At 38.7% G+C, this 24,339-nt stretch overlaps 3 protein-coding genes across 7 annotated transcripts; all 3 read left to right on the top strand.

Moving 5' to 3' along the window:
• The first annotated feature begins 15 nt into the window (after positions 1-15).
• On the top strand, positions 16-4,990 carry adipor1b (adiponectin receptor 1b). 4 transcript variants are annotated; one of them, XM_073867770.1, is made up of 9 exons: positions 16-135; positions 223-296; positions 1,133-1,331; positions 1,442-1,552; positions 1,712-1,883; positions 3,280-3,462; positions 3,593-3,784; positions 3,940-4,133; positions 4,231-4,990. In XM_073867770.1, the coding sequence occupies exons 3-9, from the start codon at positions 1,191-1,193 to the stop codon at positions 4,357-4,359; spliced, it is 1,122 nt and encodes a 373-aa protein (XP_073723871.1). In that variant the 5' UTR covers positions 16-135; positions 223-296; positions 1,133-1,190; the 3' UTR covers positions 4,360-4,990. The 4 variants fall into 4 exon arrangements, with proteins under 4 accessions (XP_073723871.1, XP_073723869.1, XP_073723870.1 ...); XM_073867768.1 differs by having other exon boundaries at positions 18-135; positions 223-301; XM_073867769.1 differs by having other exon boundaries at positions 31-296.
• Positions 4,991-6,471: 1,481 nt separating this feature from the next.
• Positions 6,472-18,395, top strand: LOC129414476 (kelch-like protein 12). 2 transcript variants are annotated; one of them, XM_055168546.2, is made up of 12 exons: positions 6,472-6,690; positions 7,408-7,646; positions 8,271-8,424; positions 10,165-10,382; positions 12,472-12,621; positions 12,744-12,858; positions 12,985-13,091; positions 13,860-14,055; positions 14,356-14,514; positions 14,698-14,796; positions 17,189-17,375; positions 17,509-18,395. In XM_055168546.2, the coding sequence occupies exons 2-12, from the start codon at positions 7,464-7,466 to the stop codon at positions 17,651-17,653; spliced, it is 1,713 nt and encodes a 570-aa protein (XP_055024521.1). In that variant the 5' UTR covers positions 6,472-6,690; positions 7,408-7,463; the 3' UTR covers positions 17,654-18,395. The 2 variants fall into 2 exon arrangements, with proteins under 2 accessions (XP_055024521.1, XP_055024522.1); XM_055168547.2 differs by having other exon boundaries at positions 6,476-6,690; positions 17,527-18,395.
• A 642-nt stretch (positions 18,396-19,037) lies between these two features.
• tuba5 (tubulin alpha 5) lies at positions 19,038-23,318 on the top strand. The gene is made up of 5 exons (XM_055168606.2): positions 19,038-19,197; positions 21,334-21,556; positions 21,688-21,836; positions 21,926-22,606; positions 22,693-23,318. Exons 1-5 carry the CDS (start codon positions 19,195-19,197, stop codon positions 22,984-22,986), a joined length of 1,350 nt encoding a protein of 449 aa, XP_055024581.1. The 5' UTR covers positions 19,038-19,194; the 3' UTR covers positions 22,987-23,318.
• Positions 23,319-24,339: the final 1,021 nt, after the last annotated feature.

A 24,339-nucleotide genomic window follows, 5' to 3' on the forward strand; every position in this document is an offset into this window, starting at 1 on the left:
TGGTCAATAAGCAAAACTTTTTTCTGAATCACAAATATGCATTGCCATAGATAATAATGTATGCGTTAATGTACGTTAATGTACATGTTAAAAATACGTTTATAGGACCCTGCTCGTCTTTGTATGAACGGCTAAGTATGAGGCCATGGTCGCTAGGCTGTTTTTTAAGCATTAGATTAACTATTTGGGTTTTAATATGAACTAAATCTTCTGGTTCTACAGGTTTCATGAGACTCAGCGACAGACCGTCGAGTTGCAACTCTTTAATCCACATTATCTGTTTACGTGAGAGCCTAGTACGGTAACGTATAACATATAATCTATTACATTATAAACTCTGATCTATAATAGTAGCCTGCTAGCTGTGATGATAGCGGTCATGTAATTCCTGTAAATAATGTAACGTTAAATGACCGAACGAGGAAGTATATTAGCATACCAGCTAATGACGTCTGATTCAACCAACCTGATTTAGTACCGTAATTTGTCATATTTTAGCTATATAACTAACAGTAACATATATAACACAGCCACGTTAGGGGATTGTACATCGCTGAAATGATAACGTGAATGAGCGTTTTTTAAATGTTTGTTTTGGTTAGCTTGTGTGCATGCTAAGCTAAACCACAATGACTGAAGCAGCTTGCCCAGATCTCTTGAGTTCAAAAACATTTCCTACTTTCAAGTGATGACACTTGATCGTATACAATACAAAACTAAAACAGATCTTACAATAATAGATAAATATATGACAAAGAAACGCGTTGGTGCAGATGGTAGACATTAATTGGCTCGTTTCATATGGATAGTGACGTACTATTAAAATTACTGTAAAATGTTTGTTAAGTTAGATGATGACACTGGGTATTAATATGTAACGAATTGATAAAGATTTACTAGTGTAAAGTTCATAAACTGCTTGTAACCCCTGATTGTCAGTTTTAAGTGATGGTCACAATTAATATACAAAATATCTTACATAAAAGAGCATTATTATGCCCTAAGTCCTACAATAGCTACATGAACAGTAGGCACAAAACCATGCAGCAATTTCTCTTATTTATAAATGTAAAAAATTAGACAAAGGAAATGTAATAATGTCTTAAATGCATGTGTTGATCTGTATCACCAGGCTCAGAGTGTACAGTGGGGACAGTAGGAACTCCGGGGAGTTTTAGGTTTATCTCCCCATGACAACGTTTCACCATGGTGACTGCGGCTCCAACAGTGATGCCGAGTGGGCGACCTCTGATGATGAAAGAAATATGGAGGAAGTTGAGGTCGCTGAACTTGGGCCACTGCTGAAGAGTCCAGAAAATTCTGAGTCAAAAGTGAGTAAAGAAAAAGATGGAGACTAGAAGATGCAGAGTTTGTTACTTTTCATCACTTACTACAGACACCTCATAGGACAGCTGACAAAAACCATGATTCGATTTCACAGGGTGCCTCAGCGTGTCCCGATGAAGATGAGGATGAAGAAGGTTTGCTGGTGGTTACACTGCCCATGCAGGCGCACCATGCCATGGAGAAGATGGAGGAGTTTGTGCACAAGGTGACCTCTTCAACTATCCCAGAAGTCCTATATTGACAACTTTTTACAAAAATGCATTATGTTCATAGTTCACAGTGGACTTGAAATAAAAGTATGCATTTTGGCTTTTCCTGAATTAAAACGACTCTTATGGTAGAACACTTCTCTTAATGTTACAAGATATGGGAAGGACGTTGGAGAGTTATCCCATTCCATCTTCTTCCTGATTGGCTAAAGGACAATGATTACCTGCTGCATGGACACCGCCCCCCCATGCCGTCCTTCCGTGCTTGTTTTCGAAGCATCTTCAGAATTCACACAGAGACTGGAAACATCTGGACACACCTGCTAGGTTTGTACTTAAGCCATGTCCTGCATGGCACAGGGGACCTCTTGACATGATGACGTATTGCGTGAGGTCACGCTGGCGTGTCACATAACCGGAGATAGACGAGAAGTTGTGGTTTAAAAGTGCACATTTTTTATTTTTCTTGTCAAAAATGACAATCGTTTTACTAGATAAGACCCTTATGCCTCGTTTGGGATTGTTTAGAGTCCCTTGAAACTCCGTTAAAACTGGCTGCATTTTTAAACTGTTACGTGTTGGGGTCCATTAAAGTCCATTAAAATGAGAAAAATCCTGGAATGTTTTCCTCAAAAAACATAATCTCTAAACATACCTAATCGTTTTGCTAGGTAAGACCCTTATGCCTCGTTTGGGACCGTTTAGAGTCCTTTGAAACTCCGTTGATACTTCAATTTTAAACTGCATTAAAACTGTTACGTGTTGGGGTCCATTAAAGTCCATTAAAATGAGAAAAATCCTGGAATGTTTTCCTCAAAAAACATAATTTCTTCTTGACTGAACAAAGAAAGACATCAACATTTTGATGGTGGTGAGTAAATTATCTGGATTTTTTTAAGAAAATGGACTAATCCTTTAAGTAGCTTCCAGTAGTGCCACCACATTAGACTCTTCTGCATTCGGGGGAGAGTGGTAGCGTGGTGTGCGCACTTTTCGTGGTGACGTGTGACGAATGTGGAGGGCGGAGGCACAGAGCATGGAGCAAAATAACCCTCCGCATTCGTCGTGCGTCACTGCGGAGGGTGCGTGCACTGCACTGATACTCTCTTCTGAATGCAGATTGAAAGATGGCGGCGTTACCGAAAGCTACCTATTTTTTGGTTTGTAAAGTTTTAAATATGGATTTAGTCAGAGCCGTATAAGTAAGTAGTTCCCAATGTCTTGTATTAGCTTGTTAATCCCAGAGTATAGTCAGTTTTTTATGTGTATGTGAAAATAAGTGCCCGGTCGAACATATAGCCTTGTGAAGTATAGTTTATTTGACTAGTATGTGTACACAGATGTTCAACGCATGCACATTGCGACAAAATGCAATGCATCTCCTGGGCTACATAACAAATTCTCCTGTAGGTGCATGCGTGACCTACATGTACAATGTAGGGTTTCAAAAATTATGTGATGCGCTTACAGTATTTTTGAGTTTTAATCTGAGTTAAGGGGTGTCTTGGCCTGATGGTTAGAGTGTCAGGCTTGTAACCCAAATGTGTGTTCAAATCTCAGCACCTACTGGTCTGGGTGTGTGTGCGTATGTTCACGAATGGGTTAAATGCAGAGATCACATTTCGAGTATGGGTGACCAAACTTGACAACCACTTGAACAGTAAACCTGTATTTCAGATAAGCCAACCCAAAGAAAACGAATGCAAAAATGTTTCCCTGCTAGGCCTAATTTTCTTTGTGTGTTTGGGAACACTAACTTTGCTTCGACCAAGCATGTCGTTCATGGCTCCCGTGCAAGAGAAGGTTGTGTTTGGGATGTTCTTCTTGGGCGCGGTGCTCTGCTTGTGTTTCTCATGGCTTTTCCACACTGTCTACTGCCACTCTGAAAAAGTCTCCAGAACATTTTCCAAGTAAGTGATAAAGCCAGACAGAATGATTGTTGACCCGTAGATTGAGTTCACATCAACTGAATATGTGTACGTGTATTTATAAGCATCAGGACTCATTCAGATGTCATTTTCTATGCATTTTCTTCACCAAATTGGATTACTCTGGTATTGCTTTGTTGATAATGGGCTCGTTCGTTCCGTGGTTGTACTACTCATTTTACTGCTCCCCTCTGCCACGGCTCATCTATCTCTCTGCCGTGTGCGTGCTGGGTGTATGTGCGATTGTTGTTGCTCAGTGGGACCGCTTCGCCACCCCTCGCCACCGGTCCACACGTGCAGGTAAGACTCAAAGTCACATTTGAAGATATGCCACTTGAAATTACCATGCAAAAATAATGATTTTGTTTAGAATTTATGTATAAGTCTAAATGAATACCAGAAAGATGCTTTGACCATAACATTGACCTTTTGAAATCATATATGTCTGTGTATAGGTGTGTTTCTGGCCCTTGGCTTGAGTGGGATCATTCCCGCAGTGCACTTTAGTATAGCAGAGGGTTTTGTGAAGGCAACAACAGAAGGTCAGATGGGCTGGTTCTATCTGATGGGTGCCATGTACATCAGTGGAGCAACACTTTATGCAGCACGGGTACCTGAACGCTATTTCCCTGGAAAGTGTGATATTTGGGTAAGACCTTTAATTGTGTGATTGATTTATTATGGAATTCCAATTACTCATTTTGTAATATACCAAAACGAGTAATGAAACAGTTTCTCTTTCCCAGTTTCAGTCTCATCAGATATTCCACGTGTTGGTTGTCGGTGCAGCATTTGTCCATTTTTATGGAGTCTCAAACCTGCAGGAGTTCCGCTATGGTTTGGAAGGGGGCTGCACAGATGACACGCTGCTTTAAAACAAGCTAATCTTTACATTATTTATCACAAACGATGTGAACTGTGGCCAGTGCCTGCGCACTTTACAACACGCTTTGATCCAACACAATACTGATTTAAAGATTTGTAATAACTCGGCAGGATTTTAACTTATTTTGGAATAAGAAATGTTTATTTGTTGAAATATTGGTAATTCTTAATAGATGATGCAGTCTTTTGTTTAGATTGTTCTTTAGTGCATATTGTGAATCACTGGAATAATCAAAATGTCATGCAACATTGTAAGTGTTGAGAGACACTACCTCCTACAATTTATGATTTTCTGACTCATTCGTTTATGTAATCTACAGGGTGGTTTTACATATAAGATTTTAATTGCTGGTCAGTGTTGTACCTTGTAAATCAAAGAATTGATTTAATAGAAACACACACACAAATGTTTCGGTGTCAGTTTTCATCGCATTATTTTGTTATCAATTTTTGACTTTTGACCTAAAATGACTCATAACTACAGCAGGTAACTAGCTAGGATTCACTTTGGATGTTACCTTACCTGAATCAAGTTCTTAGTCCAGACTATTTGCAGTGTTTTGGGTGTTCACAAAAGACTATCTATTTACAAACAGCAAAATAAAGATGACACCACGATCATTGGTTTCTAATGTTAGTCATCTTTATACAAGGTATATTTGAAATGTTGTGGTATGTTGTCCTTCTCTTTCATGTAAAATATTTGGATTATTTATACTTCTTTAAGAAGGTACATTTTTGAATAATCAATAAGATTAAGGTTAAACAAAACCTAACCAAAAACAGTTCTCTCGCAGTGTTGCTCTATTTTTTAATATCTTATTATTAACATTTATGCATTTGGCAGGCGCTTTTACCAAAAAGATACTCACAATGTATGTATATTTTAATCAATGTGTGTTGGGTATCGAACCCATGACCTTTGCGCTGCTAACACAAACCTCTACTAATTAAGCTACTTTATCTATTTTGATTCATTATTTTATTGCTATATAAAATATAATGCAATATACATTTAATATAAAAATACCTTTTACAAAGGTCAGCACCTAGTTCAAAGCTAATTTCATAATTAAAGTCACCAAACAATACGTGTGTTTGATATCATTTGGCCCCGGAAGAACTGACAGTTGGATGACGTCAAAATACCGCGAGATTGAGTCAAAATTAGGCTTTCTCTACCGCTCTCGCGGTACTGTAACGTCATCCGCCTGTCCGTTCCTGCGGCACCGCATAGAGACAGAGCGCCGTTATGCAAATTTGAAAACCACGCCCACCGGGGGGGAATTCAATCCAACCGTCTCCATTGACTTTGTATTGCGAGAAGCCGCCTCCTTGTCATTTCTGGCTTATAACAAAAAACTGAATAATGCCTAAAAGCTGCTGTGTGACAATATGTACAGCTAACAAGCCAAATAACCCAGAAATAAGTTTTTATAAGCTGTCGAGCCGCAAAACCCAGCCCCCAAGGAGAACAAAGTGGATCGCCGACTACGTTTCCCCCTGGTGGACGCAGTTCTACTAATAGAAGTACTATGAAAAGTTGCCTGTATCCATTTGTGTGTCTTTAAACGCTCGTTTTTTGGGGTCGACAGCCCATAAAAACGTATTTACAGATTAAACTTAAAAACAGAATAATACCTAAAAGCTGCTGTGTGAAAAGGTGTACATCTAACACGCCAAAAAAAAAAATAAATACGTTTTTATAAGCTGTCGACTTCAAAAAACGAGCGTTTAGACACAGATATGGAAACAGGCAACTTTTCATAGTACTCCTATTAGTAAAACTGCGTCCAATAGGGGTAAACGTAGTCGGCGATCCACTTTATTCTCCTTAAAGACTGGGTTTTACGGCTCGACAGCTTATAAAAACTTATTTCTGTGTTCTTTGGCTTGTTAGCTGTACATATTGTCACACAGCAGCTTTTAGGCATTATTCAGTTTTTTGTTATAAGCCAAAAATGACAAGGAGGCGGCCTTTTGCAATACAAAGTCAATGGAGACTGTTGGATTGCTTTCCCCCCCGGTGGGCGTGGTTTTCAGGTTGTGACGCGCTGCGCTCTGTCTCTATGAAGTCGAACAACTCTAGTGTCTATGGTCACGATGTGTACAGTGCGCGCGCGCACTTTGGTGGTGACGTTCCAATGTTTTGCTTGGGATGCGCGCACACGTGAGCGCTCAGGTCTTGTTGCTTTCACTGCTGGAGTTAAATTAATCCACTCACACCTGTGAGGGTCTCCCTGTTTGGGCTGTGAGCAGATGGACAAATAAACTATCGTGGGACATTTCTGCAGTGCTAAGGATCAGCTGTACGCTGTGAGGTAAGTTACGATACAGGTGTTCCGATTTAGTTAGCTTTAGCATGTAGCCACTAAATCAAACACACATGATATTTTATCTTTCACCTAATTTACACAATCGCTTTTTAAAGAAATCAAATTAACAAAATACTTAAAGAAATTCTGTAGAAATTATTCCTTATTACTAGCAACATCGTCCTGTTACTCATTGCATAACACTTACAGCAAATGTGTTATAATTTAAACGATTTTATGTGTTTATTCTATTGTTTTATTATTATATAATTAGGTTCTTCTTGTGATTACATTTTAAAGTTATTATAAAGCCTTGCATTATTATTAAGGGTAGTGCAAGTTCACCCCAAAATCAAAGTTTTGCCATTATTTCATATAATCAAACTATTATTCCACTGTTCACAAGAGGGAAATTTTGAATTTTCCCTTTCTCTTCTCTTTTGATTTTAATTATGTTCATTTGTTATCGTATAATGTGTCTAAAAAGCATTTTTAAGAAATTCAAAATTTTTCTAGATGCATCAAACATCTGTTATTATCCCTAGAGGTATTATATAGATGTGTGTATAGAGAAAAAGGGTCCCAGGCTGACAGTAATGTGTGTACAAAACAGATATGGATTTCAACATGTATGGCATCTAAGAGTTTAACTAATACAAATGCTTAATAATCTCATAAAAATCTGGATACACGGGGTGTCAACCGATTGTTTGTGTCCTACAGAAACCATCATCCTGAAGTGCCTGAGGTTTTGTCACTCAGCCCCATCCCCTGTTGTCATGGCACCCAAGGACATCATGACCAATTCGCATGCTAAATCCATCTTGAACGCCATGAATGCCCTACGAAAGAGCAACACACTATGTGACATCACTCTGAGGGTGGAGAGCACAGATTTTCCAGCCCACCGCATCGTACTGGCTGCCTGCAGTGATTACTTCTGTGCCATGTTCACGAGTGAGGTAACTAACAACCTTTATATGCACATTGATCGCGTGGTATTGTCAGGCAACAATTTGTTTACAATTCATGTGTGTGAGCAAACCATCCTCGGTCATGGCATATGAGAGCTGATAATAGCAGGTTCAATTCATGTCAGGGAAAAATAATCGTAATGAAGTGAGAGGCTACAAAGCAACACCCATTCTTGTTTTACAAAGAAAACTTGGCTGGATGCTGCCAAAGTCTGCTGGTTTGAATGATACAAAACACCAGATCTTGTTTCCCCTTTTTCCAAATCAATCTGGCAACTTTGTACTACTTAGTAGCATTTCTACTCCTTCACTGTAGATGGCGCAGCTGATCTGTTTTACTCCAGTGTACGACAAAGCTATGTAAATGGTCTTTTTAAGTGATCAAGTGGGCCTGTATCAAATAAATACATGTAATGGAATGATAGGACACGCTTAGCCCAAAAAAAAAACACTAGGCATTGGCTTTTTTCCAGACTTTATTTCAAGACAGTCTTGTACACCTGCAGGTGTTGGTATTGAGACAGGCTCACACATCACAGCCAGAACGTCTTGAATCCATAGCAGTATAAATATCATTAAATTTAATTTAATTAAATGTTATCTCCTGTTTAGCTTGCCGAAAAAGGGAAGTCGTTTGTGGACATTCAGGGCCTGACTGCATCCACCATGGAGATCCTGCTGGATTTTGTTTACACTGAGACAGTGCTGGTTACTGTGGAAAATGTGCAGGAGCTGTTGCCCGCTGCCTGTCTACTGCAACTTAAAGGTATAGAAACCGGATTGGTTTCAGTATGCGAACATTTATGTCTAAAAACGGCCTGCTGGTAATAATAATAATTATGAACGGTACACTTGGTAACAGTGGTATAAGTGGAATAATTGACTCCGGTCCGTTAAATTATTTCAAAATAATGCATACCCATGGTGTAACGGCACAAATTGCCACCTTGGGTGTGCATTATTTTCATATAATTCAAGGGCCCTTCGTCAGTTATTTTTTGCATATTTCTTGTACTCAGATAAACATCTTTCCACGGCATCTTTCTGGCTGATGTATATGCTTATTATATACTTATCAGTAAATCTTTGATACTGAATAAAAACCTGTTATGTGTTTAAGTTATGAGGGAATGCACTTCAAAGATCATGATAAGAGCTTTTGATAAACTCAATGTGAACAAGATGGCAACACAGGCACAAACCTGCATGAAATAAGGGGTAATTATAGGGGCAAGATATAAGCCTGCTGTTGGAACCCAGTTACAGAGGATAAAACATAAAGAAGAGTCTACAGTATTTTGTTCTGATGAATGAATTTACTATATAAAAAGGATCCATTCATTGTAGATCGTTATTTTATTGGATTAACAAATGCTTTTGCTATATTTGTTTGTTTTTAATTTCTACAAATTAATGACAATAAATTAATAAATAGTTGTTTACTTTTTAACGCTGTTTATTTATAAATAAATCATATCTTCTGATTTCTAATTAAAGGCGGAGTCCATGATGTTTGAAAGCCAATGTTGATATTTAAAATCACCTAAACAAACACGCCCCTACCCCAATAGAATCTGCAACCCGGCAAGGATGTCGGTTAGTAGACACGCTCCTTACTGCTGATTGGCTATAAGTGTGTTTTGGTAGTCGGCCCATCTCCTTTTCCAAAGCGTTTTTCAAACATTGTGGACTCCGCCTTTAATTTGCTTTTGTAAATGAATTGAACCTTATTGTAAAGTGCTACAGATTTTTTCTTCATCAGTCATTTCAGTGTACTCCGCTAAAACAAAACAACAAAATTTTCTAAAAACTTAAAAAAAAAAAAGTACATATCTTAGAATAATGCATAACAGTTTGGTTTACATGCTTTTAAACATGGCAGTTGTTCATACATCAAGAATATCTGCAAATGCATTCTGATTGGCGGAATAAACCCTTCAACATTACAAATACACCATATTCTGGGTTAGCACCTGGGTGCAAAAAGGAACATAACCATGCCAAATCCATCAGAACAGAGCGACACAGTTTTGCAGCAAGAATCATTCAACCTTGTACTTGAAATAAACAAAAATACTAAAAGAGTTGTGAAACCCTTATGCGAGAAGATGTTAAAAATATCTTTAAAGCACCTTTAACACTTCAAAGCTAGCCATTAAATCATGACTACTTTTTGCCAGTGGCACAAAACTCTAAATCTTTTGGAAGTTAAGCTCTTTGGACTCTTTGGAGCAAAGCACTAATATATAATTAAATAAGACTTAGCTCATATGAATAAAATGGCAAAACAGCATCTGTGTTGTCAAGAATGGTGGTAGCATTGCAATGTAGTGATATATTTTAAAGCATGAGGAACTAGAAAGCTTGCTCCAAATCCAAAAGGCTGAGTTAAAAATGTGTTACAATACAATACAGTTGGTTAATTTGTCTTTTGCAGTTGTGTTATTTTATTGTACAGAAACACACAACTGATCTGGCAGTATGTATGTTTGTTTGTCCTCCACAGGTGTGAAGAGAGCATGCTGTGATTTTCTTAACAGTCAGTTGGATCCTTCAAATTGTTTGGGAATCAGAGACTTTGCAGAAACACACAACTGCCTGGACTTGATGCAGGCGGCAGAGCTCTTTTCACAGAAGCACTTTGCTGAGGTAGTCCAACAGGAAGAGTTCATGCTGCTCAGTCAAAGTGAAGTGGAGAAACTCATCAAATGTGACGAGATCCAGGTGAGATTGTATAAAATGATCTCTTGAACTTTTCCAAATAGATGCTCCCTTATCTGCATTCAACTGCAATGTTATTATGCATATCTAGGCCTGAATAGTACAGTTTAGGTAAAACACTGATTATTAGAGCAGATGCGTTAGGGGCCATTCACATTTTGCGTTTACAACCGTACAGAAATCGCGACCGTGACACTTTCCTCTCCACTTTCGCTCCTGTAGCGTCTGCTGTTGCTAAGAAACCATGAGCCGCACTCTCCACAGATTCAGTAATGCATCTCCATGCATTGTTTTTTCTTTTGAGTCAAAATAAAAGCCACTTAACTAGGCCTGTCGCAATAACTATTTTATTGACTTATCGCACTTCTGTGATTTTTGAAAAGGTGATATATTGCAATTATCAATGCCATTAACTTTTTAGCCAATCAAGATTGGCTCTGTAATTTCTGTATGCTGTCTGTCTCAGAAGAGTAGCAGGGTCACACAGAGAGCGGACAATGAGAGACAAAGAGAAAGCATTATTTAAGCTATAATTTTCATGTTTTTCTGATAAATACACAGAATTTGAAAGAATAAATCAGACTGGATTTGGTTATAGAGCTATAACCCGCAACTCCGATGGGTGATTCTTACGAAATCCAGACTTAAAAGGTGTCCAGCATCAGATTTTTTTTTAAAAAGCCATTGAAGCCATTTTTTTTGCACATATAAGATTAAGGTCTGAACTTACTATAACCATTATTTTTATAGAATTTAAAAAATATTTCCTATAGAATTATTTACATTTTTTAGATGATCATTATAAAAAATATCATTACTGCAACATGATATTACATTAAATATATGTATTTACAAACTCATGTTTCGGTAATAAGAACTAAAAAATTTCAACTATCTGGAGAGAAAAAATAAGAACTGCTTGAGTGTTACAGTCAATTATGTCCCTTCCAACAATTTTTTTTGAAGATGTTAGTTCCTTGAGGGCTTAAACAATGATTAAAAATTGTTGCGGAGGATGAGAAAGTCGGTCTTGGACACTTTTTTAATTCCTTATTATTGTCTCTACATTTACCAATGATCACCAAATACCACATGTTTCTCTACTGTAAATGTTTATAGTATAACATGCACTGAAGCTTTTTATTTTATAGATTTTTTAATTATAAATATTTCCATGTCAAAGAACCCAAATCCAGTCATGGACACGTTCCGGTAATGAAATTTTTCCCTTAAAATGTGGGAAAAAAACAACAAAATTGGTTTGTATGATGTCATTCGAAACATGTGCAAAAACAGTACATGAAGAGATTTTGGTAACTGAATGCTTCTTATTTTGATACTCTTTCTCTGCATTTACTTTTTTTATCAAAATGTTTCATGACACCTCATAAGGCTAATTTTGCAAGAATCACCCCGATGTGAATAAGTCTTTAGGAGAGAAAATTAGCACCAACAAGCCAGCATGTCTTTGTTTGAAAAGCAATATATATTAAATCATCTGAAACATAACCATAACATCTAGTGTTTAGATCTGAAGCGTTCTACACTAGCTAATATAATCGTGACCCATAATGCGCACTTCTATATTTAAAATAACAAAATTTGAACGGCCCTGATCCTTCATATCTCTTTGACCCTGGTTGAAGATTACTGTTTGTCTGCAGCACATATTGTTTAGCTTTACAGTAATATACGGTAAAACCTAAACATTGGAAGTTTTTCAATGGAACATTTCTTCTGCAAGTTTGAAATACTCTCTTTTTTGTTATTGATGGTCTCTTTTTAAGCCAAAACCTCTAATAAAGACAAATAAAACTGCAAGTGCGGGCCTGTAAGACCCTTTATGTCTTGTTTGCACACATAGACTTCTTCAAACTAAAACATTTGCTTTAGTGTTATTAAGTTCCTGTCTCTCAGCACGGCCCATTTGTTTTAAAGGTGTTATTATAATCGTTGAAACACATGGTTACATGCAGACGTTGAAGACTATGTTCAAACCATAAAACGTTAAAAGTAGCAAACACTGCATGAAATTCATGCTGGAAGATTAGACTTTGTACTTTGTGTTTTGAATTGGTCATTTATTTTTTAGGTTGACTCAGAGGAGCCAGTATTCGAAGCCGTTTTAAATTGGGTAAAGCACAACCGAAAGGAGCGAGAGCTGTACCTATCCGATCTGCTGGAGTATGTTCGCATGCCGCTCCTCACCCCTCGATACATCACAGATGTCATTGACATGGAGGTCAGATGTTGTCAATCAATAAACACTGCCTGTATTAGCGCACCGCAATGTTTCCTGCTCTGTGATATTGGATGAATGCCATCTACACATCGTATTGAACGGTGTGTTTGTGTGTGTTTCAGCCATTGATACGCTGCAGTTTACCATGTCGAGATTTGGTGGATGAAGCAAAGAAGTTTCACCTTCGGCCAGAGTTGCGCAGCGAGATGCAGAGTCCCCGAACCCAAGCAAGACTCGGTCTGATGCCTCTGTGTGTTTTTAGCATTTAGACCTAAAATCATTATATAGAGATTTGAATCAGATTATGATGTATGTTCATGATGTTGTTGTGAAACCTTATAAAACCCCTTTTTGACTTTTTAGGTGCCAAAGAGGTCCTTTTGGTAATTGGAGGATTTGGCAGCCAACAGTCACCCATTGATGTTGTAGAGAAATATGATCCCAAAACTCGAGAATGGAGCTTTCTGCCTGTGAGTTTTTACATCAGCTACACTTATGTAATTAAAGGCGGGGTGCACGATCCCTGAAAGCCAATGTTGACATTTGAAATCACCTTAACAAACACGCCCCTACCCCAATAGAATCTGGACCCTATGTTGATAGACCCGCCCCACACATATGCGACCCAGACAACAATGTCGGTTAGTAAACACGCCCCGTACTGTTGATTGGCTACAAGTGTGTTTTGGTACTCGGCCCAACTCCCTTTTCCAAAGCGTTTCTCTTAAATTGTGCACCGTGCCTTTAAATGTCCTCTTCACATTAAAGGAAAACACCACTGTTTTTCAATATTTTACTATGTTCTTAACTCAACTTCGACAAATGAATACATACTCATCTTTTTAATGCACTTTTAATCTTTGTACAGCATCTCGTGAATGTGTTAGCATTTAGCCTAGCCTTATTCCTATGGCTCCAAACAGGAATGAATTTAGAAGCCACCAAACACTTCCATGTTTTCCCTATTTAATGACTGTTACACGAGTAAGTATGGTGGGACAAAATAAAACTTTTGTTTGGAGACATGGGAATGAATGGGGCTAGGCTAAATGCTAACACATTCAAAAAAGCGCTGTACAACGATTAAAAGTGCACACATTTAAAAAAAGATGGGTATGTATTAGTTCTTCTTAGTTGAGGTAATAACATAGTAAAATATGGAAAAACAGTGGTGTATTCCTTTAAATAAAGGTTGGTTGTATTATGTCTCAAATCAACAATGCTTTTATATTTTCCAGAATATTGCAAGGAAGCGACGCTACGTTGCCACTGTCGCCCTCAATGATCGTGTTTATGTTATTGGCGGGTACGATGGCCGATCACGGCTGAGTTCAGTTGAGTGTTTGGACTACACAGCAGATGAAGATGGAGTCTGGTACTCTGTCGCTACAATGAATGTGCGACGAGGACTTGCAGGAGCTACGACCCTTGGAGGTACATTTTTTTATTTTGACACTACATCATATGGATCATTATGCTAACACTTTCTCGCAGTTCTAGTGAGTGGGCTGTGTTTGTTAAGACTTTGTGAGACTTGGAACTGTGAGCATTAAATAGGACAGTACAGTTTACATCACAAAACTGAGAATGAATCTGCCAACCAAACGGGTTCAGTGAGTCTGAAATATGTAGATTCATCAAATAAGCTACATCGCCTGAAGTGCTCCTCTCGAGTCAGGTGACAAACCGCCCTTTTCTGTCAATCATAATGTTGTTATTTTTCAAATATGGCAGACATGATCTATGTTGCGGGTGGATTCGATGGAAGCCGACGTCACACAAGCATGGAACGTTATGACCCAAATATTGACCAGTGGAGCATGCTTGGAGATATGCAGACTGCCAGGGAGGGAGCTGGACTTGTGGTAGCCAGTGGACTTATCTACTGTTTAGGTAAAATTCAAGAGATTCAAATGTTTAATGAGATTTGAATAGCAGAATGATACAATATTTTGAAATGACTAGACATTTGTTCTGGTCTATTTGTGCTGAGCAACCAGAAACCAGAATTTCTTCAGCTTATGTAAACATGCAGTTACTTAGTTGTGTGGTGACTTTTTGTTATTTTGGATGCAGGAGGCTACGACGGTCTGAACATTCTGAATTCTGTAGAGCGGTATGACCCTCATACGGGGCACTGGACCAGCGTCACTCCCATGGCAAACAAGCGTTCAGGTAATTGTTTTAATATATCATCACTGTTTCTGAAGAAATTAAAGGGATGTCTGATTTGATCCAGAAACATTTTTAGTTATGCTGGTTAAAAGTCTCCTCACATCCTGATAGCAATCACTATGTTAAGTTGTTTAAATGTATTTGTAGAAATTTGTCATCTGTGAAAGGCGTAGGACCAAAAATGTTTAAAGGGCGTGTTGCAGGTTAAATTTTTCAACGAATTTGTGCAATTTGCTTGTTGATAATAAACATTTAAACTGTTATTCATTGTATTTTATGTTGTTGGGTATCACAAAACGGAATATAATACGAAAAAGTACAGCGGTTTGCAATGATTCTCCTTTCCCCCACAACGCACTGTATGACGTCACGCTGGGGAGAGAATTTACCAAAGCCACCTTGAGAGCATTGAGAGTGACTAGAGAGACGAGTAAAGTACACTTCTAATCGCGCAGATTATAGATAGATAGATAGAAAGACAGACAGACAGACAGGCTAGTATAGAGAGATAGGCAGACAGCAAAACGTTAGCATAACTCCGAGTAGAAAGTAAACAATACTCGTGCATGCTGGCTTGAGGGGGTCCATGATCCTGCCTGAAATTGGTGTATGCGATCTTCAGCACAAACAGATTTAGGCAGCATGTCTCAAATCCTGGAAGCTGAGTGAGGCACGTCACATCTGTTCGCGGGGAAAGCTTCTCGACCGTTAACCAAAACGCACTCACTTTCAGCCAGTAGTGGAGTGGCAATCGGGAGAGTCGGGACTTTCCCGGTGGGCCGGTCTTATAATAGTTATACATTTTGAGTTATATTAGCAACACCGTCTGGTGGCGTGATGTGCGGCCGGTTCCCGCAGCCCGCTGTGCTCAACCCGTTCGGCAGGTCCAACCATGTACAGGATTTATAAAAATACGGTGATCAATGAGCGGTTCCTCCTCAAATGGCATAGCCTGTCGTGATGTAAAAAGCCGCCGAACGTCTGTTTATTACAGTATGTATGCGGTCGGATCCGAGTGTGCTGCTGCTGCTGCGTATAAAATGATCGTGTGATTCGTTATGATCGCATAAACAATATAACAAAGCATCCTTTTATTTCACAAAACAATATATTTTAGATTTTATTTGATAGACTAGTAAGTGTGGATTAAGGATGTTTAAAAATCTCTAGCCTGGTGGTGAGGACATGATTGGATCATATCAGAGATTTGCGAAGTTTTATTTATCTCCACATATATCATAAATAATAATTAGCATGGTAACTTTGCAGTATACCACATTATATATTTCCTACGATGTATATATGATTTCCAAATGATATATATAAGTATTAAACGGCAATAAATGTGTCATCTATCTCTCTGGCTCTGGCTGAGGCTTTCTCCACTTCTCCCCAACGTGACGCCATCGCCGAATTGAGTAATTTTTTTTTAAATGATTTTAAAAATGATATACATATCTTCATTGATTTATGTACCCATTAATCGACAGTGGTGGTTAACCTGCAACACGCCCTTTAAACAATCATAGGTCTCGGCCCGAACAGACGTTGCCTTTTTTGTCCCTCATCCATAAGTGTAATTTGAATGCCATCGCGCAGCCTGTTCACGCAGACACCATACGTTCACGTGCGCTCACCTCCCGTCTGTAAACAGGGAGAATGGCAAACAACAACAACCACAGCATAACCTGCCTGGATCAGCAAAGAGGAAAATGCTTATGTTGCTTATGAAATTTGTGTTCGTTTACGTATTAGCATAACAATATAGTTACTACAACCGAAAGTGTGCTTTAACTTATTCTGATGTAAAACAGTTGTTTATTTCTATTATTACAGTTGTTTATTATGTATTTGAAAACATGTTGGTTATTTTGGTAATGTTATTCACTTTGTACTGCAAAGCTTTCTCACTGGTGAATGAGACATGAGATGTGGACGTCTGATCTGTGCGTGTTCATGTGTTTTGAAAGAGGCGCGACTTTGGATGGCGATTTGAATGGGGTGGGACTGTGTTTTCATAGCTAGTCGGCCACCGTTAGCATTTTTCAAACTTAGATACCCTACCTTTAAAGGGATACTTCTTTTGGAAGATATTTTGGGGAATGTTTATAACCGACCAATAACTGATCAGAGGCCTTATTGACTTTCATATAAGGAAAAAATAATATTATGAAGGTCAATGGGGCCTCGGATCAGTTTGGTTACAAACATTCCTCAAAATATCTTTCTTCGTGTTCATCAGAACAAAAAAATGATCTAAAATTCATTAGTGAATTGGTAAACGATGACAGAATTTTCATTTTTGGGTGAACTAACCCTTTAAGATAACTTGAGGCCTAAAATAATATTTGGAAGCCAAAATAGTCCAATGGGTTTCATTTGTTTTCTGCAGGTGCTGGTGTGGCTCTGCTGAATGATCACATTTATGTCGTCGGAGGGTTTGATGGAACGGCACACCTGTCTTCTGTAGAAGTCTATAATATCCGCACAGACTATTGGGCCACTGTGGCCAATATGACGACACCACGCTGCTATGTGGGAGCCACAGTCCTGAGAGGTCGCCTTTATGCGATAGCAGGGTGAGATATAACTCTCCACTTTTGAGCCGGTGTTAGTTGATTAATTTGCTTGTAACATGATCTTCTATTTATTTCATACTTTATACAAGAAAATAATTGAATTTTCCAATGTAACGTGATGATTTCTATCCAGTGTCATTTTTCTGTCCAGATATGATGGTAACTCCTTGCTAAGCAGCATTGAATGTTACGACCCTGTGATCGACAGCTGGGAGGTGGTGACTTCCATGGCTACACAGCGTTGTGATGCGGGCGTGTGTGTGCTTAGAGAAAAATGAGAAAAGATAGGAGTCTGAAATGGAGACGCTTGTTATCTGGATGCTGAAATGCTGCTCAGCGAAGCATCAGGACCCATTGGCAGCCTTTTTATGACTCCCTCCTCTTTTTTGACTCAAATTTTGTTGCCATCTGAGATCAGTCATTTTTTTCTCCCCAAAACTTGATGATGCTGACAGCTGGGCCCTATAAAGTGCAATATAATAATCTACTCACAGAGACGTGTGTATGCCTTCGTGTCCATGTGACTGAATCCTTTCTACATAAAGACTGACTGAAGGAGAAAATATGACCAGAATCATCAAGATGTCACGGGTGCTTCATGTGATTTCGTTCATTATCTTTAATGTCCGTTCTGACGTTATCTCTGACAGTTCTCAGTCTCTGGTCGCTGGGGCTGCACCCTTTGACTCAAACTCTTTATCAATGTGCCTGACGCACCGGGATTTTTTCATTATCATGTACAGAGCCGTCATAAAGATGCCACAATGCCAGTGTGCTGGTGTTTTATATGTTTAAAAGGGTGTGAATCAGAATGAACGAGTGGATAAAGCTGTGCTCTCAGTACAAAACTGAGCTTATTTTTGCTTGTTAAGTACTGGGATATTGGCACATTAATGTGAATGAAGGATAATTTGCATGGTGAATGATGTTCTGCAGTACATTATTGACGTGTTATGTTATTTTAATGGTGTGACTATGATAAAGACAATAAAGGAGATGTCTGTTTATCATGTAACAAAACTGACCTCAAAAGTCTTTCACATTATACCTTTTCTGTATAGATTGAAGAACCCACAAATCAATATTTAGCTTATTTCAATGTTTGAAATTCTACTTTTATATACTACTGGTCGTTCACTATGACATAATATTTCCTTTAAAAAATTGGCTAGGAATATTATTTATTACCCTTCTGTGGTTAAAAACAGCATATTACCAGCTATTTGTGATGGTTAACTTCCTCGTGACCACCTCCATAGGGGATCAAGCATGAGGTGATGCTGATACTGTGATTGATTTAAAATACACTTTTGCTGTTTTTTTATGCCATATCTCATCTCTAAATATGCCCCACCTTATAGATTATTGGTTGTTGGTTTCATTTGTATTTTCGTTAGAAAAACAGAGGAGCAAGAACATTTTTGAAGAAAAGGTGTTGAACAAAAGAAATACCTGAAACACGACGAAATTTGAACTTGTCCAGGATTCCCCCCTCCATCTCCCTTTAACCTATTTCCTTGCTAGGAAAGGCGGAGACATTCAGTTCATGAGAGCGGTTAGAAGTTTTGCAACATTTTTAAATCTGAAGGCGAGTGTTTGGATCCACCAATAGGAGGGCGAGGAGGGACTAAATCCCGCCGCTGGCCAATAGCGAGCAAGCGGGTATAAATATCAAAGCGCGTACCTTTAGACCCTTACATTGCTGTGTTGGCGGAGACACGTTACGCGTCTACACTCAACGGAGCTCAAAACCTGTTTCTTGGGTTTTTTCACCTGAAAATTTTGCACTTTTTTCGAAATCCACGAAGATCAAGTCATAATGGTAAGTTGGTCTATCGCTTCTAATAAAGTCAAAAGTGACCTTTGAAACGCACGATGGTTTTCTTGATGGAGTTCGGGTGGTTGAATTAATCTTTATAAAGTAACAGTTAACTTTTTTGTGGCGTAAATGTACGTTAACCACTTTAATATATATTGTTTTACTTTCTGCCCATTTCTTTCGCATCTTTTATTTTTTTGTGAAATGTGTCTTTGAGAAAGTGTGACTTGTAGACGGACTTTGTAACTATTATATGAATCATAAAATGAGTGCGACGTTATTACATTGGTGTGTAATGTGATCGGATGCAGCGAGGAAGAAACTGGTGAAATACCGCAGCGGAGGCCCCACGCGCGGGGTCCGGTGAGAGCGCGAGGCTGGGGGATGGGGAGTGGGCTGATGTCACAGTGATGTTTTTACGTACAGTTATACATTTTATTTATTTCGTCGTTTTGATGTTGACGGCTGAGAAAGATTTTTTTTATATTCTCTTCCGCTATTGTACAGAGTTCATGTTACTGTCTCCTTCCTGTCGCCCATTTTGCGATAAAGCGTGATGAATTAGAGACCGCCTACTTTACAACTACTCAATTTAAATTACAAACTTGTTTTCTTAAAAGACATTGGATTGCAACACTTGACTTAAAGTCCCCCACTGTCCCGAACAATATTGAAACCCCCCAAACTTATAATAAAACCCAATAAATTATTGGAGAGCGTTGCATGGTTGGTTATATATTTGCTACAAAAATAACAAAGAATAAAATACTCTTTGGTTTTAGTTGTTACCTTATTTTAATGCTTGTATAAATAAAAATGTATTACTTTTTATTCTGTTGATTCTTTTGAAAAAGTTTATTACGTTAAGTTTTTTTTTCAATTTGAAATTATATTAAACCTCTTTTCTAGTCTTACTTATAATAAGACTTTATTCTCACCATGAATATAGCCTTAAGAAGGTGGCATGGCGTTTTTGACAGAAAGAAAGGACCCCTAATGGACCCCAGCCCCTTGGTTTTAAAAGTGTTTCTCAGGATGAAAAAACATGATGCAAATCATTAAGGGGAGGTTTCCTGGACATACCTTACAAAAACATTACTGGTGTACTGGTTAAGAAGACAAACAATGGCACTGATTATTTGAAATGATGTAAGTGCAAGCTGTTTTCCGTTAAAGGTACAGTGTGTAATTTTTAGAAGGATCTCTTGACAGAAATCCAAAATAATACACAAAACTATATTATCAGGGGTGTATAAAGACTTTTCAAAATGAACCGTTATGTGTTTATTGCCTTAGAATGAGACGTTTTTATCTACATACGGAGAGGGTGGAAGCCACCATTTTGTGCAGCCATGTTTCTACAGATGCCCTTAACGGACAAACTTTTTTACTAAGTGGTCTTCAACGATGACATGTTTGTCCGGTGGCGGCAACCGTAGATTCTCTGTGTGTTTCAAAAGCGAGAGGTGAGCAGAGGACTGAGCCGTTGGTTGCAATTAGCAAACTCACCACTAGATGCTGCTAAAATTTACACACTGCACCTTTAAGGAAGCTCAAACAAGCTCAATTTAGTGTTGAACTAAACTTAAGCCCTATCCAGGGGAGTTTAAAGTCTCATGAACTTCAAGTAGGCTTTCTTTATAGTGTCAATCCTTCGATCCAAAACTAAAAACCTTTACTTCTATTTCCACCACAGTAGGTTCAAAAACGATTAGTTTATATTATCTTCTCATTAAGCTGTAAAATGATATACACACACCCACTCACTGATTGTAGGTATCTAGTGTATGTGTTTTACAGGTTTGGGTGGTTCCTAGTACACTTGAGTGTGACCTTTTATCTTCAGTTTGTGGTTGTACCATAATTATAGTTTCAAGTTCAACTTCATAATAAAGTAGTCAAACTCCAATTAGGGCTATTTGGGAAATTGTTGTACTCTACAAACTAACTCGAAGCTTGAGTTATTGTCTAATTTTAAACCTTGTCAGAATGTAACCTTTACTTTTGATTAATTTGTCCCAAGCACTGTGTGGAAATGAAGTCTAATGCTCCATAGCCAAAAAGAAAATGACAATAGTATTTAATTTATAAACCCATGTGTTACACCATTTTCTAACTAGCTTCTTTGTGTTTGTGTAGCGTGAGTGCATCTCTGTCCACGTGGGCCAAGCAGGAGTACAGATCGGCAATGCATGCTGGGAGTTGTATTGCCTGGAGCACGGCATCCAGCCTGATGGCAATATGCCAAGTGATAAGACGGTTGGTGTTGCGGATGACTCCTTCAACACTTTCTTCAGTGAGACTGGCGCTGGGAAGCATGTGCCACGAGCTGTTTTTGTAGATCTGGAGCCTTCCGTCATCGGTAAGTGATTTGAGTTTTTATAAGGGACTAAAATAGAACTGTCAATCATTGATAAAACAAGGTCATACGTGGCAATTTACTTTTAGCACAATACAGTAGGTTTACAATCAAATGCCTATTTTACTTTTCAGATGAGGTAAGGTCAGGGACCTACAAACAGCTGTTTCATCCAGAGCAACTCATTTCTGGGAAGGAAGATGCTGCTAATAACTATGCCCGGGGACACTACACTGTTGGCAAGGAGATTATCGATGTGGTGTTGGAACGTGTCCGCAAACTGGTAAGAACTTTTTGCAGTGTTTTCACTGATGTAATTTATATTAGTAGTACTCTTTATAAAGTTTAACTCTTATATCACCCCTGATCTAGACGGACCAGTGCACAGGTCTTCAGGGTTTCCTGATTTTCCACAGTTTTGGTGGAGGCACGGGTTCCGGTTTCACGTCTCTGTTGATGGAGCGTCTCTCTGTTGACTACGGAAAGAAGTCCAAACTTGAGTTTGCCATTTATCCAGCTCCTCAGGTCTCAACTGCTGTGGTAGAGCCATATAACTCCATCCTTACCACCCACACCACCCTGGAACACTCTGACTGCGCCTTCATGGTAGATAATGAGGCCATCTATGATATCTGCCGCCGAAACCTCGACATTGAGCGTCCCTCCTACACCAATCTAAACCGTCTCATCGGTCAGATCGTGTCCTCCATCACCGCTTCTCTGCGATTCGATGGAGCCCTCAATGTTGACCTGACGGAGTTTCAAACCAATTTGGTGCCATATCCCAGAATCCACTTCCCTCTTGTCACATACTCGCCCATCATCTCTGCTGAAAAGGCATACCATGAGCAACTGTCTGTCTCTGAGATAACCAGTGCCTGCTTTGAGCCATCCAATCAGATGGTCAAGTGCGACCCCAGACATGGAAAGTACATGGCCTGCTGTATGCTGTATCGTGGTGATGTCGTACCCAAAGATGTGAATGCTGCCATTGCCAATATTAAGACAAAACGGTCTATCCAGTTTGTGGACTGGTGCCCAACTGGATTCAAGGTGAGAAATATTATTTGTTGGAAATAAGAAGTCATTTTGTTAAATGTAGTTAAGTAGCAGGTATTAACAATGTCTCTTTCTAACAGGTTGGCATCAATTATCAGCCACCTACGGCGGTGCCTGGTGGAGACTTGGCTAAGGTACAGAGAGCTGTGTGTATGCTGAGCAACACCACAGCCATTGCTGAGGCCTGGGCCCGTCTGGACCACAAGTTTGATCTGATGTACGCCAAGCGTGCCTTCGTACATTGGTATGTTGGAGAGGGTATGGAAGAGGGCGAGTTCTCCGAGGCCAGAGAGGATCTTGCTGCCTTGGAGAAAGATTACGAGGAGGTTGGCGCAGATTCTGTGGAGGATGAAGAAGAGGGAGAGGAGTATTAAATCCACCAAAGGCAAATAAAAGCTGCTTTAGGCTGCTGATCTGAGGCCAATTGTAAGCACTTTCCACTAGTCCTGTAGAATGGGTAGTTTTAGGTTGGAGAAAACTGGTCCTAGATAAGCACTTATAAGCAGTAGTTACCTCTTCATTACCAAGCTGCCACATTATTGTCCTTATGTTTGTGATATAAGTGTTATGTTTCATTCTTTTTCTTTACCTCTTCTGTCATACATAAGGCTTTTCTGTCTGTGAATGTAATTTGTTTTGTAAGCTGTTTTGTCACACACACCTGCTGTAATTGACGAATGAGTTTCAGAATAAATTGTCAAATGTGTCCGTTTGTATGTGTATTATTTACCTGAAGGGAGCTTTCCAATTCATATCCAAAGCAAGAAATTAAATGATATACTGTGCTTGTAAAATTTGACATAAGATGTTTTTGGCACCATAATGGTGTAGGTTATGCATCAACCAGCAGGGGTTAACTGCCAATAGGAACCTGCCAAACCTTGTCTTGGGGTACATGTATTTTAATACCCAAATGAATGAATTAACCAAAATAATTTGGTTAACAAGCAATTGAGGTGGGAAACATGACTTGAGTTTAATAATGCCAGGGCTTTCTGGAGGTTGATAATTTTGTGCAGGCCTGTTTATGGTTCACCATGATGCGTAAAGTGGCTTGGGGCAAGTAAGTCTAAATTGGAGTTGGAAGTTTTCCTAAGTATCCTACACCTATGAAGCCACTTAAACTTTATTTAATGCATATATTTCCCCATTTTCAATTGATGGTAAACTTGCCAAATCTGGGATAACGTAAAAATATAATTTTGGTAATATTTATGTGACTAAATTTAAAAAATAAATCAAATTGATCTTTTTAGCATTTTCAAAGTAGTTACTGCTTCGGATCTCGAACTTTGCATTTATTGTGGGCTATTACTGCTTTTAATTCATCATTACTTGATCCCAGTTATGCATTTCAAAAAGTTTTGCAATATGTCTAGTCCCAGATGAAAATGCATGTTTGGGCCGTTTTAACTGAAAACAACTTGCCATACCATAAAACATCAGTGCCGTTGTTTTGTCTCAAGATGTTTTCTGTTTTTTTTTCTGATGCACATTTATAAAAGCTACCAAAATGCTACCGTTTTGTCCCACAATTGTATGTGTGGGCATGCACAAGGAATCTAATTGGTCCAGTTGGGAAAAAATAAAATGGGGGCCCAAGAAAGTGGCTGAAGCACAAATTTAGTGTAAATCAAAAAAAAGATTTACACCTTTATATTGCATTTCTAGTGAAAAGTTTGTATTGTAGTTATCAAATATGGGATTTATTATCACAAAGGTGCTCT

This window comes from Misgurnus anguillicaudatus, chromosome 5 (genome assembly GCF_027580225.2).
Source record: "Misgurnus anguillicaudatus chromosome 5, ASM2758022v2, whole genome shotgun sequence".
Classification (NCBI taxonomy): domain Eukaryota; kingdom Metazoa; phylum Chordata; class Actinopteri; order Cypriniformes; family Cobitidae; genus Misgurnus; species Misgurnus anguillicaudatus.

Excerpts from the sequence above, each read along its gene's own strand:
- tuba5 (XM_055168606.2), top strand. Across the intron at positions 21,557-21,687 it reads TCTGGAGCCTTCCGTCATCG|ATGAGGTAAGGTCAGGGACC; the intron begins GTAAGTGATTTG and ends TTTACTTTTCAG. Across the intron at positions 21,837-21,925 it reads TGGAACGTGTCCGCAAACTG|ACGGACCAGTGCACAGGTCT; the intron begins GTAAGAACTTTT and ends CCCCTGATCTAG.
- LOC129414476 (XM_055168546.2), top strand. The coding sequence starts at position 7,464 with ATGGCACCCAAGGACATCATGACCAATTCGCATGCTAAATCCATCTTG. Across the intron at positions 13,092-13,859 it reads GAGAATGGAGCTTTCTGCCT|AATATTGCAAGGAAGCGACG; the intron begins GTGAGTTTTTAC and ends TATATTTTCCAG. Across the intron at positions 17,376-17,508 it reads CGCCTTTATGCGATAGCAGG|TGTCATTTTTCTGTCCAGAT; the intron begins GTGAGATATAAC and ends ATTTCTATCCAG.
- adipor1b (XM_073867770.1), top strand. The coding sequence starts at position 1,191 with ATGACAACGTTTCACCATGGTGACTGCGGCTCCAACAGTGATGCCGAG. Across the intron at positions 3,463-3,592 it reads AAAAGTCTCCAGAACATTTT|CCAAATTGGATTACTCTGGT; the intron begins CCAAGTAAGTGA and ends GCATTTTCTTCA. Across the intron at positions 3,785-3,939 it reads CCACCGGTCCACACGTGCAG|GTGTGTTTCTGGCCCTTGGC; the intron begins GTAAGACTCAAA and ends GTCTGTGTATAG.